Source organism: Marmota flaviventris, chromosome 1, assembly GCF_047511675.1.
Source record: "Marmota flaviventris isolate mMarFla1 chromosome 1, mMarFla1.hap1, whole genome shotgun sequence".
NCBI lineage: Eukaryota > Metazoa > Chordata > Mammalia > Rodentia > Sciuridae > Marmota > Marmota flaviventris.
Genome location: NC_092498.1, coordinates 74,468,287 through 74,487,827, shown reverse-complemented (window position 1 = coordinate 74,487,827; position 19,541 = coordinate 74,468,287). Strand labels below are relative to the sequence as shown.

Sequence of the window (19,541 nt, the reverse complement as noted above, 5' to 3'; positions counted from 1 at the left end):
TTGCTTTCAGGACTACTCTTTTCAGCCACTGTACCTTACCAGGAGCCCTGGACTACATACACCCCGAGGAATGGTTGGGAGAGTGTCCTTCTAAAAGTTCATTTCAAAAACAGCTGGGAGGCTGAAGGTAGCCCATGGGTCATAATTGTCCATCCCCTATTCCAGAACACCATATAGCAGACTGTGCTAAAATAGTATATATATATTTTAACAGACCAGAAATCTCAGCAGCGAGATATGAAGCCTCCCAAGTCTAGCCTCAAGACTCTGTATTACTAGTGAGGTTTCCTCCGAGAAGGGATTCAAAGACAGGGTTCTGTTTAGAGAAGAATTAAAAACGTCATGTGTTTCTTTTCCCAGTGTAATTGTTTTATATGCACAGAAATTGGTACTCTAATTTCCTTTTAGGATAAGAGTTAAGGAGGAAAGCAGAGGGAAAGGTCAACCAAGACATCTTGCCACCATATTTTCATTAGCTGTCCATATATAGAAGGAGACCTTTCCTTCCCTTGTGACATTTTGGTTATCAGGGTGTAGGGGAAGATTTAGATGTTGGATAGCAATATTTTTTCTTCAGTGGAATACAAGTAGTGTGAATTTTTAAATGTCTTTGGTCACAGTAATAAATTGAATAAGGCAGAATGCCTAAAAGCAAGCATGAATGCTCTGAGAAGAGTTTCTGCTTAGAGAGGAGTGCCAAGAATATGTTTGTAAGGTCATGGATACAGATGTCTGTATCACACACATGCATTAATCAAACTTAGAGAATATGGTACTGGGTAGTATATTTACTAAGGAATTTTTTAAATGCTTAAGTCAAGTTTGAAATAGACCCCATGGAACTCTTGTGGGTAAGGACTGTGTTTTACTCTTTGTCTTCATTCCATATCTGGAACATAGTAGATGAATTAATTAGTGAATTAATTATTGAAGGAGTGAATGAATAAAGAAACATCTAAAATAATGTTATAGTGGTGCTCATGCATGAAAGGAATTCTAAATATGTATATAAATAAATTTGAATTATATGTTGAAAGGTTTAATATTTGCAGCCAAAAGCCCAGGGCTCTAATACTTTCCCTGTTATAATTTAGTTTTAGGTCTTTAATTAGACATGATGCTTAACTTCATTAGGCTTGTATTAATCAGCTTTCTGTGCCTATGACAAAATACATGACAAAATCACCTTAAAAGGAGGGAAGTTTATTTTGGCTAATGTTTTCAGAGTTTTTAGTCCACGGTTGCTTGACCTGTCATTTTGGGCCTATTGTGCACAGTTTGACATGGTGGTTAATGCCACCATCACGGTGGCCAAGAAGCAAAAGAGGGAAAGAGGAGGGATCCAGATTCACTGTCCCCTTCAAGGGCACACCCCCCCGACTTGTCTTCGACGAGGCCCCACTTCCTAAAGGTGTCACCACCTCTCATTGTCGCCATAGGCTGGCAACTATGCCTTCAACACCTGGACATTTGGGGAACATTTGCGATCCAAACTATAGCAATGTCTCTTTAAATAATCTGCACAATGGGAATTATAATAAGTGTTCTTGTCTTGGATGACAAGAATAAAGTATGAGACAGTTCTTTGAAAATTGTAAAATATATAAATTTGGTTTTTTAAAGTATTATAGCATTATTCTAATAGGAATCTAAACTCAACTGCAATTTATTATTAATACCTGAAGTTAAACATATTATCTTTCTTCTTCTTCTTCTTCTTTTTCTTCTTCTTCTTCTTCTTCTTCTTTTTTTTCCCCATGGTGCTGGGGATCGAACACAGGGCCTTGTGCATGCAAGGCAAGCACTCTTCCACTGATCTATATCCCCAGCCCTATCTTTCTTAATGTAACAAGTTATCATCACCTTGACCATAGAGGTATAAATAGAGACTTCATTCATTTATTTTCACTATTCATTTTCTGAACAAACATTTGCTGAGAAGTTGTAAAATAAACACGATGTGCTTTCAATTTAAGAATATAAATAATGCCTCAGTGTCACAAATGTTTAGGAGATTATTCTCCTTGAGCAAATTTTAAATGTGCTTTCTCCATCTATATTTCAAGTATTCAAATGTGATTTTATATTGTATCTACATTCAACCAAGAATGTGTTTATACTCTAGCATTGCTGGTTGTGGAAAGCTAAGGGCATCTCTGTGCTTCAGTGGAATCATGACATGATTGTGCCTCCTTTCTAAAATCTAGGTGGAACAAAGTGGAAGCAAAATGATGTCTCATAGTTCATAGTTCAAAAATGAAAGCAATTACTAATTTAATAAACATTTAACGATGAATACCATGACCCTGAGTAAACTTTTGAATTAAGAAGTGGTTACGTTTATTTTGGAAGTGCATATTTTTAAGTCCTGGTATTTTTGATCTCTTAAATTTAACCATTAAAAGAACTCAGTCATCATTATTCAGCCTTAAGATGTGGTTTTAAAGGTCAGGCTTCCATCAAAGACAAAAATGCAAGAAACATCTCTTGAGTTTTCTCTCTCCCTCTCTTCCCAAAGATCGGATTGTCTGGAGGAGTTGTGGATCATAAAAGTTTGCATGAGAAATGTGTCTTAGGAATGCCTGAGAAACACTGTAGATTTCAAAGATAAATTATGAACTGTCTGAAGTCAGGGATAAAGATATAATATCATTTTGAACTATCATCTCTTTGTAAATGAAATGAAGGAGTTAACTCACTTGATTTGATAGACTTGAAGAAGGAGAGATTCACTTTAATTAAAACTACAAACAATACAGATGCCTGTAGCTCTCTGTTCCAGACCCAGTGAGGACGGGACTGTAAGTGAAATGAAATGTACCTCGCAGCCTCGGCAGCAGGCTGGAGCCGTGTTCAGCACAAGTAATTTAATTAGTGTTGATCATGACTCCAGATGATGGTGATTTGATAAGGAATAATTTAGTACTTAACAGCCTTTTACATGCACCAACTCCATGTGGGAAGGTAAAGCAAATTGCACAAAATGAATGTGCTGCTTTCACTTGTGCCTGTGCCAATGAGCTGGAAAACCGCCTGTTAGCAGACGCTCAGGCTCTCAGCCCTGTGATGAAATACCCAACATGTTTCCAACCCAGCCCTCTCGGTGGGAGTCTCTAGACTACCCTTATTTCAGGATAAATAAGAGAAGTCATTTTTGTGACCTAGCATCTCCAGGAAGCAGGAAAATAAAGTAGCCCAAGATTCTCATGTAGAAAGTTGAAGATCTTCAGCGTGGCTTCCTTTTCCCCTCACATGCAGCAGCTAAGAACAACAACAAAAAAACAAACCAAAAAGCGAACAAAAATATCCTCACCAACTCAGATTCATGGGATTACTTAATTGGCTTATGATCAGAAAAAGCAAAATCAGTTTTGGGGGCCAATGATGATTTTAAGAGGCCCATATACATCAAATATGCTATGAAGAGGAAGAGTCCTCAACTTCTGGAGTTGTAGAACTTATGCGGATCCTTGAGTGTTGGCATCTAAGACAAAAAGATGTTCGACATTTTTAAAACTATTTTCAAGTGCTAGACCTGTGCCAATGAGCTGGATACAGCATACACTTCATCCAGATGTTGCCAAGCATCATGACAGATTCAGAATTTGTCCAATTATGAGGAGAATCACCTAGAAATTTTTTATAACATACAAAATCCTGTTCCATTCAGCCTTGGTGAATCAGAATTTCTGCAAGTGGTGTACTAGTCTGCTGGGGCTGCCATAACAAAGTACCACCTGCAGGATGGCTTAAAAAGAAAAAAAAAAATGTCTCAGAGTTCTAGAGGCTAGAAGTCAGAGACAAAGTGTCAAGCAGGGTTCTAAGTGCTGGGAGGGCATCTGTACCATGCCTCTCCACTGGTTGGCTGGCAGTCTTACATTCCTTGGCTTGCAGAAGCATCACCTTGACCTCTGCCTTCATTTTTGTTTGATATTCTCTCTCTGCATGTCTCTATATCCACATTTGCACTTTTTTTGTCACATTGGATTAGAGCCCATCTTAGTGACTTCATCTTAATTTAACTAGTTTTCCAAATAAGTTCGCATAGTAATCAACAGAAGGAAATTATTTTTCTCTCCGTTTTATCTGTTTTTGAAATTTATATACTCCTGTGCTTGTTTTCTTCTACTCAACTTCATGCCTGGGAGACCATATTTTTTGGATGCATTGGTAGGTAGTTTGTCCCTTTTTATTTCTGTATAATATTTATTATATTGTATGATTATGGCATGGTTGATTTATCCATTCTCTCACCAATGGATATTTTTCAGCTTTTGCTATCATGAGTAAGGCTTCAAAACTTTCTTACATGTGTCTTTTGGTGAACATATGCACTCTTTTTTTTGGATCCCAGGGTAGATATTGCCAAAGTTTTCTAAAGTGGTTATACCGATTCATATTCTCAGCAGCATGTATAAAATTTCCCATTGCTTTATGTCATCCACAAAATTTGCTAATGTCAATCTTTTACAGCTTAGCCATTTGAATGGGTTTGTAGTGACAGCTTAATGTGGCTTATTTGCAATTTACTGATGAGTAAAGATTTTGAATACATTTTCATTTTTCTCATTGTTTTTGTGGGCTTTTATTTGTTGTACATTTTTCTGTTTTGCCATTTGGATATTTTCTTTTATAAACTGCCTGTTCAAGTCCTTTGTTTATCTTAATAGGTAAATTGTCAAATATCATTGGTTTGTAGCAATTATATTAAACATGAATTCTTTGTTAGATCTTTCTATTGCAAATACCTTGTAGCTTGTGTCTTACTTTGCATTGTTCTCATGATGACTTTTGATGAAGAGAAGTTCATAATTTTAGTGAAGCCTGATTTGTTGATAGTCTTCTTTTATGGTCAGTGTTTTTTAAATCCCATTCACTAGTCCTTCTGAACCTCATGGCTCCACATACTTTAAAAATATATGAAATGTAACAGTCTCTGATGTATCTGATATTTTGATTAAGATGGTGAACCTTGAATCCTACTATAGTCATCAGCGCCTGAGTTCTTACCGATTTTTATTCGTAAAAAGTAGTTCTGAGATCTCAGGTATAATATGATTTTTTACTTCTCTGAATGCAAGTTGAGTTTCTTATTTGTTACTACTTTTTTTTTTCCCTTAGGGAAATGTAAAATGAATAATTAGGATACAGAGAGCTAAAACATGAAAATATACATTTTGTTGTATATGTTCAAAGAAGTAATAAATAGTTGAAAAATATTTGACAAAAAAGCAACAAATACAGTTTAATGTACTACAAATGTTGCATCATACAGTATTTTTCTAAGAAGTAGCATGCACATATACATTACCCATATACAGAGGAGACAGAATTTTCTTATAGAATACTATAAATATTTGGCAGTTTTTTAAAATATATATATTGGAAACTTTTGTAGTAGATATTTAGGACTTAAATAAATGTAAAGAGAACATGGTGAACCCCCATGTTCCCATCATTCCGCTTTTCACATTTATCAACCTTTTCCTAATTTTATTATTTTCATACATGAATTTTTTCTGGGGCATTTTAAAGGTTGCAGACACCTTATTGTTTTATCTGAAAACACTTTGTTAATCTTTAATGTTAAAATATTTTTGGACAACTATTACATTATTATCTCAACCAGCGAAACTAACAACAATATCTTGAATTGTCTAATATCCAGTCTATATTCAATTGCCCTGTTTATTTCAGAGTTATTATTTTTAAGTTTTTAAAATCAGAATACAAACAAGTCTTCATAATTGATTTTTGAGATTTTTAATCCTCTTTTATCTGAAGTTAACAAATTATGATTTTTTTTCAACTATTGAAGATTGAGCCCTAGGCTTCATGAATGAAAGCATGCACTCAATCACTGAGCTGTATTCCAGCCCCTAAATTATAACTTTCTGGTTTTGTGAAACACCTTGGCAAATGGAGATAGATAAAATTTCTTCCCCCCCCCAGCCCCATTTCTTTTCTCTCTACCTTGAATAGTCATATTTAGCATGTGTTTGCACATACAGCACATTAAGAAAATATGTTGAAGCAGAACACCCAGTATAATTAAGTTTCCTTAGATAATGAATTTGAGTAAAATTTGCTTAGTTGGTAAATTTGTTTCCTAGGGTGTTTTGGATCTCAGGTACCATTGAACACTCATCAAAACTGTGTTCACATACAAATGCACAGTGTTCGTTTCCTGAAACTTGATAGTTTTTGAAATCCAATTCTTATATTAAAAATTAGTTTTTCAAATTGAAGCTAATTATTATAATGGAATAATCAGAACTGAACTGTAAATCACGCTGTTTCTCTTGACATTGTCTTGCTTTATAAAATTCATACTTAACGTTTTGTGTTTTAATTGCAGTTTTATAGAAATTACAATAATTTCCAGTGACTAAAGCAGACAAAAATATAACTTAATGACCAAGAATGAACTGAACACTGTAATGAAAGTTTAATAAGCATTATTGAAGGGAAAATGCCTCCAATTCATCAATAGTAATTGTTTAATAGAATGACAATCAAACTATGACAAAAAAATTCAGATTTAGATCCAGAGAAAACTCATGATACTTTGGGCAAAAAAAAACTCAGCATCTTTAAGTCTAATAGTAATTTATCAGCTAAGCCAATTATAAGTGATTTGATTTACTTTCAAGTGAGAAAATTTAGGCTTATATTTTGCTACAGTATAACAGCATAAAAGGAGTATACAGAGATTCTTCAGAATCTTTCTGCCCCTGAAATTCATCAAATGTAATTTTTCTAAATATATGTAAGTTAATAAGAATTATTAATGACATGTTAAATGAGAGAAGCCAAAGAGATTAATATACTTAATTCCTAACTTCATTTAACTTTTGTGGATTTTTTTGTTTTGTTTTCTAGTGGCTTTTCATGGCCTACCACTGAAAATCAAGAAAGAACCCCACAGTCCATGTTCAGAACTCAGCTCTGCCTGCAGTCAAGAACAGCCCTTTAAATTCAGCTATGGAGAAAAGTGCCTGTACAATGTCAGGTAAAGCAACCAAGTTTATGCATAGGAAAGTGGTTCTTATTGAAGCAAATTGTCTAGAATAATATAAAATCTCAAGTCACATTTTTTGAGTTATATCTTAAGCATGGAACAAGCTAATTAGGTGGTGCATTTAGCAGAACTCTAAAGAACCCTTTACCATACAATCACACACTTTCAAGAAACATTTTAAAGCAATCATTTTCATCCAAATCGTTAGTTGCTTTTCTCTATAGTGATGCATCTTGGGTTTGTAAAGAGGGTCTTGTTTGGCACAAGCAGCTTTTGAAAGTTCCCATTAGAATGAATGCATTATGCACTTTAGATGGGAAGTTTGTAGAAAAAAAATGAAACATTTGGCAAGTCAGAGCAGTACATTAGTTATCTGACAGGCTTTGCAGATGATCTATACAATGCATTCATGGACAATTGCAATAAAACTAGAATTTCATAAGGCTTAGTAGAGGCTATTATCTATTAAAAAGCCAGTTGTTCTTCTGATGGTAATAAAGGGTGGTGCAGTAAAAGTACATTGTTCATTTGTTAGAAAATTTGATAACATATATGTTCATTAAAAACTCTTAACAGTCAATTGCGTGCTTTTATTTTCATATTGGCCTCTAATTGCATAAAGAAAAAGTTGGCTCTGTCTATTGAATATTGCTTACAATCACATTAGAAACTTTGTTCTTAAAATAAGTTGGTTTGGAAACTTATAATAAAAATATTTCCAAACGTTTATACTGTTTTATAAGAACATCATTTTAACCTCATAATTCATTATGAAACAAAGGGTCTTCTGTTTCTTCATACATTTAAGACATATTCTCTTTGTATCCAAGATATATAATACTTGGATACTTAGATTTATACCATCTCACAGCAGCTGATCAGCAGCAGCTCTGATATTTCATTACTATTTATTCTTGAAAATAAATATCTTTTATATCTGCTTTTCTAAGAGGTTTGCCAGAGCCTGAAATTACGGGTCAGCTCAGTTGAAACTCCAAAGCTTTTATAAAAAGATCTCTTGGAGTGGGTATGAAAACATACTGAGTTCAGTATAAGACAATATTGATCAGTCAGAGTTTATAGTTTAATATTATTTTTAATGTTTACTCCATAAGGTGCTGTGTGTCCACAGCATAGCTATTTAAAATATTAAAGAATTTCCAATCAATGAAGCTGTTAGATGTAGAGTTGTCATTGCATTTCAGCATTGATCAGAACTGTGATTGAAATCACTGCTGTTCTGTTTGACATATCTTGTATCCATAAATAAACAGTAGAGGAATTGTGTGAGTATTTTAAGGCTTTTGGGGGGACCAGTAGCTCTCCAGTGATATAAGGTATATGGAATAAATTTGTGTTCATTGGGGGAGGGATAATATCTCAAGATAGAAAATGTGTCATTTGTTTTTTGTTTTTTTTTTCATGGAAATGAATCGGGGAACCATTTTATAACAGTGACTTTTATTCATAAATATTAGTAAAGAACAGGTAGAACCAGCAGGGTGTGGTGGCACATGCCTGTAATCCCAGTGTCTCCAAATGAGGAGACAGGAGGATCATGAGTTCAAAGCCAGCCTCAGTTACAGTGAACATGTAACTCATTAAGACCCTGCCTCTTACAAAATACAAAATAGGGCTGGGGATGTGGCTCAGTGGTTGAATGTCCCTGAGTTCAATCCCTGGTACCCCCCACCTGCCAAAGAAAGAACAGGTAGAACCAAACCCAAGTTTTTGGGTTTTTTTGTTTGTTTGTTTTATATTGTAAGTACAGTGGACTTTACTTTAAAGCTAGAGCAGACATTTGTAGCCTACAATACTTCTGAATTTTTGCACTTGGATATAATTCTTCATATCGATGGAAGAATAATAAATTATTACATGTCAGCTATTTTATAGATTACAAAAATTGGTTAAATATATTCCTGAAAGCCACATATAGGAAAGCAACTTAAATTCATAATATAAAATCAAGCTTACTCATTTTATTCTCTTATAATTATGAGTGGAAGTTAGACTACAATGCGAATTACTATTATTATTCCTATTATTTTTCTTAATAGTATTATTTTATACTTATTCTTATATTCCAAGAAATTTTGAAATTATCAGAGACATTTTAATTTATCTTATTAATATTTATTATCCCATCTGAGGAAGTTAATGGCATGGATCATTTATTTAATATATAAAAAATTAAAAAGGCAAAAGCATTGCCTAAATTTCCACCACAAATAAAGGCAGAGCAAATATAGTCTCCATTATATTATATTAAGCTGATATTATTTCTTGTTTAAAATGTAACATGGATGAAGAATTATACTTTCAGAACTATTTAATGATTTAGAAAAGATCTATCAAATTTATTCGAAGGGATGGGCATGGAGGTGCGTGCCTGTAATCCCATCTGTTCTGGAGGCTGAGGCAGGAGAATTGTGAGTTCAAAGCCAGCCTCAGCAATTTAGTGAAGCCTAAGCAATTCAGTGAGATCTTGTCTCTAAATAAAATATAAAAAAGGGAGGTGGGGATGTGGCTTAGTGGTTAAGCACCCCTGGGTTTAATCCTTGATACTAACAACAAACAAATAAGCAAACAATCAAAGAATAGGTGGAAATAGTACTGCTGCTTTTATTAATAGTGATTTTTTTAAATACTAAACTGTCTATATATGTATATAAAATACACATGTATTTATGCCATTATAAGATTTTGTATTATCCTATTTTCTGTTTAAGGGTGTGATGATTTTGAAGTTTACATGGTCTGACATTAAAAACAATGAAAAAATAATAGCTTATTATGACTAACATATAAAATATTTTTTCTTCCTTGGATTAGAAACATTTTTTTTTTAAAATTGTTCCAAAGAAACAAATGTTCTGTTTTCTTTTGTTCCCTGGGTAGTGCCTATGATCAGAAGCCACAAGTGGGAATGAGGCCCTCCAACCCCCCCACACCATCCAGTACTCCAGTGTCCCCACTACATCATGCATCTCCAAACTCAACTCACACTCCGAAACCTGACCGGGCCTTCCCAGCTCACCTCCCTCCATCGCAATCCATACCAGATAGCAGCTACCCTATGGACCACAGGTAAACTGCAGATACCATTTTTTTTTTTTTTTTTTAAATCTTCTTAGCATTCCTGGAGGAAATTCCTGTTACCAAATCTGAGGACCTATAGTAGTTTTAAGGTGAGCATATTAATTTTGCACATCTGTGCAAAATATATTTAGAAAGAGCTGCTCTATCTATACTTACAAATAATTTTTAAAGAAGGTCATTTATAAACATTCCTTTTATAAACATTTAAATTGGTTGCAAAAATGGAAAATTAATCTATATACTGACATTTGAACATTTTCCTTTTGCTTTGCTTGAATTAAATTGCTTCACTTAAACTTTAAATCAGATCATCCTATTTCTATGAGCATATGTGTGTACTTGTTCTGTAAAGTTAGGAGACTAATTTTAGTAGGTGGCTTATGGAATTAGGTTCTTTACCTTAGATTGAATGGTTTAGCTATACATAGTTTTGCATAATATAACTTACTTGGTTAAAAGCATTTACCTTCCTTCCTAAGTGATGAATATTTAATGTCAGCAGACCCATGACCCTGCACACGGAGAATAAACAAAGAGACAGAGGCTTACAAAGGAACAAGGAAAGAACCCGAGTGTGGAACTAGGGAGAAAGCTATAGTGGGCAATTCTTGACTCCTAGTGATGAAAAAAATCATGTTTAAATAAAACATTGGAAGACTTTTGAGGTTTTGAGATATAGCCTTAATATGCTTAAAATACAGGTCGGTTATATGTTCCAAACCTCCTCCTCTCTTCTCTGTTGTACTTAAATATAACCACTGGTGTCCTGGCACCAGTAGACTGCATGGGAGTAAAAGAAAGACCTTATCTATAGCATTTGCTGAGTAGATGATGTGGCTGCTGCCTGATGGCTGACTCTGAGCTAACACTGTGAGAGTCCTGAGTGTTGAGGTGGAAAGAGATGTGCAACAGCCAACAGCATACCATTATACGGTATTTTTCTTTTTCTTTCTTTCTTTTTTTTTTTAACAATTATGAGCATTTATAATATGTAAGGACTGTGCTAAGTTTTTCAAAAGCATCATCTCATTTTTCTTATTCACATTCAGCAGCTATGACCTTGGAGCATAGTTAATAGTGAAATGTAGTAAAATCAATAGGGAGTAATGAGTTTTGAGTTTCTCTTGCCTTTGTTTGAATATGTCTTTTAAATGTGCTGTTGTATAATCAAATTCTTAATAATAACTGTTTAACAATTGGCACAAAAAATTCCTAAACATTTATCGATAAGCCAGAGCTGTAACTGGCTCTGATACACCACTGTAAAAATAACTCAGCCAAAGGAATCCCCTAGATCAGCAGAGGAGAGCAGAACATGTGCCATAGGCAACTTTCTGTGTATAAAAGAACAGTTGAATCTCTCCTTTATAGCTTATTCTTTTTGATATAAAGGAATATGGGGATAATATTATTTCCAGGGTGAAAATAAGCCACATATTCTATACCTCTACTTCCATCACTAAGTCCCTTGTGTGTTATTACTGAATGCTTCCTATCATCTTCTCACTCTGTGGACTTGAGACTTTGTTAGAACAAAACGGTATGTGCATCTGTGTAAACAGTTTTGTAAATACAGATGAAAGAATGCTTATTGCAGGGTGGGCCATTAAACAGATGCACATTGTGTAGGGCTAAAAGGAAAAAGGGTCTGAACCACAAAAAAGCAACTTTTGTCCACTTCTGGTGACTTCCCAGAGTTCTCAATAACCAAGTCCCTCACACTTCAAACGGGAGCCAGAATTTCAGAGTATTATGTTTGCCCTTAGTGAAGACTAGTCATTTCTTAGGAAGATGACTGCTGAATAAGCAGTGTGGCTGTTTTTAGGTGACCTAACTTGAAATGCTTTCGCCAAATCCATTTTAATTTCACAACTTGAGGTCATATATTTGAGACTGAGAACAGCCGGCCGGAACTACAGAGGGAAGCTCAGGGTCTTTTCCCGCTGCCCCCAACTGAGTTTTGAGGACAGGACCAGCTGGCCAATCCCAGGAAAATCTCTGAAGCCTTATGTTTCTGAGGAGGATTTCTTAGAGGGCTCTGGCCAACAAATGACAGTCCCTTAATTATAAATGGCAAATTTGCTCTGGGAACAGATCCTTTCCCCAGATAGCCCCCTCCAGCCAGGCACCCCACCTCACTCTGGGATTGCTTTATGGCCAATTGGCCGGCACTCGGCTTCCTTTCCTCAGCCTCCCTCCACTCCTCGGGCCAGCCCTTTGGCACTTTTTCCTGAACCCACTGTGCAAGAGCCCTGTCTCTGTTTCTCAGCATTCCCCACCACTTACACCCTGCTTTTCTTTATCCAGGAGTTCATCAGCATGCTCTCCTTACCCATTAACTTTCTTCCAGAAGCTTCTTCAATAACTTTTCCTTTACCATTGGTCAGTGGATCATGAGATAGGCACCAAAAGCACACACAGCCGCCTAAGGACTTTGGAGGTTTGATACATACATAGTTCCCAGCTAGGACCCACTGGAATCAGGTCAACTTGTAGGAACAAATGGCTTGATTCCCCACAAAGCTTTCAGCACAAGCATTATTAACTTCCTTTTAAGGCTTCACAAGCGAGCAAGTTCTTATTTTATCTTCAAGTTACAATTTTCTGATTCACTCCTTGACAGTTCCTAATGATAATTTCTGTTTCTTTTTTTGGCTAATGAAATAAGCAAGAGAAGGGAAATGAATGCAGTGCCAGTCAGCCTAACTGTTTTGCAGTATCCGAGTTTCTAAGTTTATTTTCTGCAGGTGTAGGTGGAATTTCAGTGCTTTCCATGGCAGCCAGTGAGCCTAGCGTTAAAGATGGAGTGTTCTTAGAAATTCTAAAGCAATTATTTTGCCATTCTTTAGCTTTCACCTTATTTTCATTTAACATTACCGAAATTAAATGCTAACTTTCCAAATTAAAGTCTTAGGAATGCTTTTAGTTGAAGGGGGGCGGTTAATGGGCTTATATTTGCTCATAGATATGTTTTATAGGTTATTTTTAAGCACTCCTGGGGCATTTTTAGAGCACTTTTAAATCTTTAATTAATCCACAGCTTTGTGGTGGGTCAATGATATTATGGATGAGAAACATGGAACAGAACAATTATGTGATCAGCCAATCGTTACACAGTGTAACCAAGAATGAAAGGAGCACAGAACTCATTTTCAGCCTTCTGCCAAGGCCTCAGGACATTCAGAGGACCTTTCAGTCCGACTTGCTCCAAATCTGCTCATTGCATGTTATCTACATCTTTGGTGGTTGGCTGTATATTTATGCTTATTTTTATCAAACTGACAGCCTATTTGAAGCAAATTGGAAGCTGGTATGTTCTGTGTTGCTATTTGACAGGAAAAAAAAAGTGGTCTCTTAAAAAACGGGTTGGATTTAACTCCTCATGATGCCAAGTTTTATTTCTTACTAGAACATACTGTTAGCTAGGACATTGTTGAAGAATTAAAAATCCTAGTGATTTAAGAAGGGAATCATTGCTATCTTGCTTCCTCAAAAACTGTTGATCACAGAAGGAGAATGAATAATTAGGTTTTTGTTTAGTTTGATAACGGTTAAAAGACTGAAGATTCAGTCTGAGAAAGACTCTGTTCTTCATGCTTTTTCATATATATATATATATATATATATATATATATATATATATACACACACATAGATAGATAGATAGATATGTGAAAACCTTTTCCTGTGGAAGGTATGTAAATGATCCAATTGACTTAATATTGGGCATTTTAGCAGTTAGTATCCAGATTTACTCAAAATAGTTCACTGTTCTCTTCTCTACTCAAAATACACCTTTAAATTGAAAATATACCAAAACTATGCTATAAGGGATAAATTAGAAGGTGAAAACAAGTCATTGTATAATTAGAAGTCATAGGAAGAGAAATCTAGTGTGCATTAAATGTTTACACTTCAGTTAGTAGGTAATATGTTCATTCACTAAGCAGATAAAAATTCTACTGGTATTTTAAAGAATATTCGGTATTACCACCTTATCTGAAACATACTCTTTCATTCCCCAGATTTCGCCGCCAGCTTTCTGAACCCTGTAATTCCTTTCCTCCTTTGCCGACAATGCCAAGGGAAGGACGTCCTATGTACCAACGCCAGATGTCTGAGCCAAACATCCCCTTCCCACCACAGGGCTTTAAGCAGGAGTACCATGACCCAGTATATGAACATAACACCATGGTTGGAGGTGCCGCCAGCCAAAGCTTCCCCCCTCCTCTGATGATTAAACAGGAACCCAGAGACTTTGCATATGATTCAGGTAGGCCTGTGCTTTGATGGAATTACACGTAAATCATCTTTTTACTTCCCTTGTCGATTTGTTTATTATTGTTGTCAAACTGGATGGCTCCTGGTCATTTTTAAATGGGTTCTTTCTGGTTTTATCCCTTATTCGAAACTTCCTCTTCATGTGAAGGGTTGGACTATCAAACCATTTTGGCATGAGCAGATGGTCAAAATAGTGTCTGGAAATTAAATCAGTTCAAAGAAAAATGCGATTTATAAAATTATGCATACTCTGAGTCCCAAGAGAGTAACATTGAATTATTATTGATTCTATTTTTTTCCTATTTTGTTACTACAGTGCTATTTAAAAACAGTGTTCCCATAAAGCAGTACTCTTCTGTACTGGGCATTTATTGTTTATAACTTAAAATTTTATTGGTGTTGAAGACTCCAAGGGTCCATAAGTAAGAATTCTTAGAGATTAGGACAGGAATAGCAAAACACAGATTTATGTTTCATTTATGGAGTTTAGCTTTGTCTTAGTGAGTTAGAAAGTACTAAAAAGTGTAGTCTGTCAAGGAAGGAGAGGGTCTTTCTGAAACTAGAAAGGCTTAAGATCTATTTCAAATGTTAATATCAATTTGCTAACATTCAATCTAGAGACTTTAGAAAAAGTACTAAATTCATCTCTTAATTTGCTGCAGTATTTTTTTCATTTATCAATACTTCAAGAAACTCTTCATGGAAAATACATAAATTAGCCCAAATAATCATTCCAAAGAATTTGTATATCATAGCATTTAAAAAGTTTTTTGTGTGTTCTAGAAATGATTTTTATAAATATTTATATGTATAATACCAAAAAAGTAATGTTGAAACTCCTTTCTTGATTCTGTGATTTTCTCCTTATATATCATCTTGTTTTTATATTACATACACAATTATATGTTGCATAGTATTGAGCATTTATCACTATTTTTGAGGAGATATAAATGAAATGAAAAAGAAATTTAAGGATTCTAATGAGAATAAAAATAAAAGAGCTGGTACTGAAATAGTCAATTCCATTATTTGTGGACCATACATCTTATCTCGTGGACTTCACTGTGTGACCTTCAGAAGTACAGAATCTGTAACTCATAAGCTTTAAAAGCACAACCCATCATCACATTTTAAAGGTCCATAGGGCATTCTTCTAAGTGTTTCATATATATTGCAAAAGACTTTTAAACTTCTTGTTTAAATTGAGAAACTATCAAGTTATGCTATTTTCTCCCCTTTTAGCTATATTTAAATTTATATTTACCACCTTTGAATTCTAATTTCAATGTTGCCAATAGAATTCAGTTTTGTTTTATTTGAAGGGTTAAATGGTAAAGATGGAATTTTTGGATATGATTTAAAAGAAATGTTGTAACAGTATCACCAGTGTCTATGAAAAATTTAATCTTTCAGTATCACAATATATATTTTAACCACCAAATTGCTGTCTGAAATTGATACCTCTGTTTATATATTGCAATCAAAAAGTATGAACTAGATAACTTGTTTTGTTGTCATTAGTTTTTTTCACCTTTGCTGAGAGCATATAGAATAACTTAGGAAATCTAATATATTTATCCCTGAGTACCTGCTTGCTTTCTTTAGCTATTGGTGTTGAACACACAGCACATTAGGAAATATTTTACATATTCTAAGTCAGTTAACTCAGCATATATGATCCAAAGGTTATCCTTTGAGAAGGCCTCTTGGATCCTTTATTGCCTAATTCAGTATACCATAAATGTTGTAACAATAAAAGATGCCTTGTAAGGGTAAAGATGGCATAATTGTGCTCTAATAAAGCCTGACATTAATTATGACATGGGAAATGGAAGGTCTATTAGTTATAATTATAATTACAGGAACGCAAAATCAAGTACTGAATATTTAAGATAAAAAATTCTAAATATTATGTTACTAGAGTAGACATTTTTCCTCAGGACATGAGAAAAATACTTGGACCAGAAGACAGAGAAGAGATAAAAAAAATAGATATTTAAGAAGCCAATTTGGTGAGCTAGTACAGTGTGATCATAATAATATCTTGATATTGTATTAAAACTTCCTATACAATGTATCTACTAATGTTGCTTTCCTTCCCTCTTCTAGCTCAGTAGTGCTTCATAAAGCAGTGCATAGGGTTTTTGTTTGTTGTTGGACTTTTCCAAATGCAACATGATCTTTTTTGTTTTAATTTGATTTTTTTGCTCTATTGTCAAGTGACCACATAAAGAGTTACATGTGTCAAGTGATTCATTTGGAGTGGTTTATGCAGAGTCCATATACCGTGTCTCATTTCGTAATGTCTTGGGTATTCACCCATTTTCATATCCATGTGGTTTTGCAGGCTCAGAGTGCCCAATGAAGCAGATATTTTAAATACTTATGACAATATATTAAAGTTGTATGTGTTAATTGGTTGGCATTATGTATTATTTCATTTACTTTAATTTTTTGATAGCTTAGGGTGATGTTTGAGGCAGTTGTTGGCACATGAAATAAAATTTTGATTGTAAGAAAATATTAGCATATAATGTTCATATACTTTGATCAGGTAATTTACTTTCAGGAATTTATGCTGGAAATAGCGAGGGATATCCGATGAATATTTGAGAGAGACAGACAAAAAGAGAGTGAAATATTTCAAGTATAGAGTGGGTGAATGGTAAAATAAGTTAAGGCTACAACAAAAGAAATATTACACAGCCATTAGAAGTCATGTTTTTAAAATATTTAATAAAATGAGGCTCTTGAGTTAATAAAAACAAGCAAGGCACATGAGTTGCAAAATAAGGCTCAATACAGAAATACTGGGTGATGATGACAGGTGATTTGTATCTTTTGATTATTTACGAAGTTCTTTCCTCTTCATTGCTCTCCTATTCAGACAGAATAAGCCTTTATTACTTTTCTGTTTTAAATCATCTCACTTAGAGTTGAAGAAGTATTCAAATTTTAATCATATTATTCTTATAAGTGAAAAGATGGCATTATATAGACTCATATGTTGCAAACCTAAATGACTCTTCTATTAGTCTGGGTCCAGGACCACCTTAGAGGAAGAAAGGAAAATTAATATGATGCTTGGTGGGGTTCATGTTCATCTGCCCACAGTGCTTGTGATCCCACCATTAGTATATATATTAATAATATATTAGCATATATATTAATATATAGTTATAATTAGTATATATTAATAATATACGCTTGGGGTATATTAAGAATCTTAACCTAGGAGTTGGTTGGAGGGGTAATATATTAATATGTTATTTTGGCCTTGAAGTCTATTCTATTGCTCCCATTAGTTTAAAAGATTCTTTTCAGCGAGGTGGTGGGAACAGTGTGATCAAAGAGTTGGGAACGAAGAGGGTGAAAAAAGAAATTTAGGGGCAAGAGGAAAGTTGCTGAAGTAAGAAGATGGGGAAAGTTAAGCTTATGTAGAAGAAGAAATAGAAGACTTCAGGGGCAAACCTACATATCTACTGCAGAAAATGTTTTTACATTTTTAATTGTTTTTATAGGGTCACTCCTGCTGCTCTGAATTAGGCCTTTTGATTGGAGGCACAATACTTACTGGTGGCAAATGTTCGACCTGTTTTAATTGGAAAAATTGATGCAAATAGATGTTTGCTAGAATTACAAATAACTTTATATCCATTAAAGCTCTTGGAGAAAACCTACTTTATATTCCCTCTCCACACCCAGGTTTTACAGATAAAATTGCAGAGGCTCATTCAAGTTAAGTAACTTACATTCAGTAATATAGATATACCCTGAAGTGGCCCAAATCCATGAAAAAAAATTTCTGATTCTTAGTTTAGTGCACAATTCATGGTTTCTCTTTCTATGTAGTTTTTCAAAATAAGGGGAATATTTTAGTTTGTTACATACATTATTGATCATTTATCTCAATCTGGACTTTTTTTTTTTTTTTTTTTTTAATTCTTAAAGGCTCTCTACATGATCCACAAATAAAGACACCTGCTTTAACACCATAAAGCGATGATGCCTTTTCCACTTTGGGAAGAAGTATATTTCATATTAGATGGTTCCCAAATTTTACTCTTATTGTTAAGTATTTACTGCTTCGAGGAGGCAGGCAAATTCATAGTCTCAAATTATATAAGTGATTAAGATGCCTACTACTTTTATTTTTTAAATGTACCACAAACATTGTTAAGAATCGAGAGTATCAAAGAAGTGGCCTTTTGTAAAAATTCTTCTGTAAAAGGGTGAATAATAATTATTTAAAAGATACAAATTAATGGTCCACCTAGCTGTAATTCTTTGTGTGAACACTGGTTTATCTGGGTCTTCTTTCTGAAACTGACTCTTTCTTTCTTAAAATACTTGATAGCTTGATGACTTAGAACAGTGGGTTTCAAACTGCTGTCAGCTGGATCCACTTTTGACAAGTAAGCTTATGAGATACTCCAGTATCTAAAACAGATGTAAGGAAAGTTGTTTGGGAAGAACAGTGTGTGCCTTTTTCATTCTTCATTTTAGCTCCATCCATTATTCAGCAAGTATCCCAGAGACATCTTGATCACTTTAGGACTTTAACAAAGGCCAGCAGAAAAACTTTTAAATTTAAAAAATTATTATCTCTTCTAAGCTTGTAGAAAAATTATGTGTAGGCAGAGAAAGGATGATGTAAATACTAAAGAGAAATAAGTCCTAAAAAAATTAACCCCATTTTAAATATGTTAAAACTGGAATAAGTATAACTTTCATCTGTCAGAACTGACAGATATATCTGGTGTTCCCAGGGGCTTGAGCTGGCACTTTAATGAAGAGATTTAAATGCTCCTGGATTTCTGAAATGGCAAAAGAGGAAGATTTTTATATTGTAGATGTTATTCTGTTTTGCTGTGTTGGTGGATACTCATCCTAATCAAATAGTAGAGGAAATAGTGAAGTCATTCTTAACGATGCCTCTAGTAAACACTGCTTGGGCTTCCCCTTACAGAGTTTATAATATGGTCATGCAGTTAGAGTTATAAGATGAAATCGTTAACAGGAGGAATAATGTGCTCATTTTCTGCATTTGTATACAAATATAAATAGATAGTGCTTCATATCTTTGGAGATGATTTGCCAGAACCTCAATCCACTGACTAAACTTGCAAAAAACTTT

General features: G+C 34.3%; 1 protein-coding gene across 3 annotated transcripts in view; it reads left to right on the top strand.

Moving 5' to 3' along the window:
- Etv1 (ETS variant transcription factor 1) overlaps positions 1-19,541 on the top strand; it is an 89,425-nt gene that overhangs the window by 39,472 nt on the left and 30,412 nt on the right. For all 3 annotated transcript variants that reach the window (XM_027932690.2, XM_027932689.3, XM_027932688.2), the window contains 3 exons: positions 6,883-7,012; positions 9,923-10,111; positions 14,149-14,396. In XM_027932690.2, the coding sequence (XP_027788491.1) occupies positions 6,883-7,012; positions 9,923-10,111; positions 14,149-14,396 (567 nt within the window). The remainder of the gene's footprint in view (positions 1-6,882; positions 7,013-9,922; positions 10,112-14,148; positions 14,397-19,541) is intronic.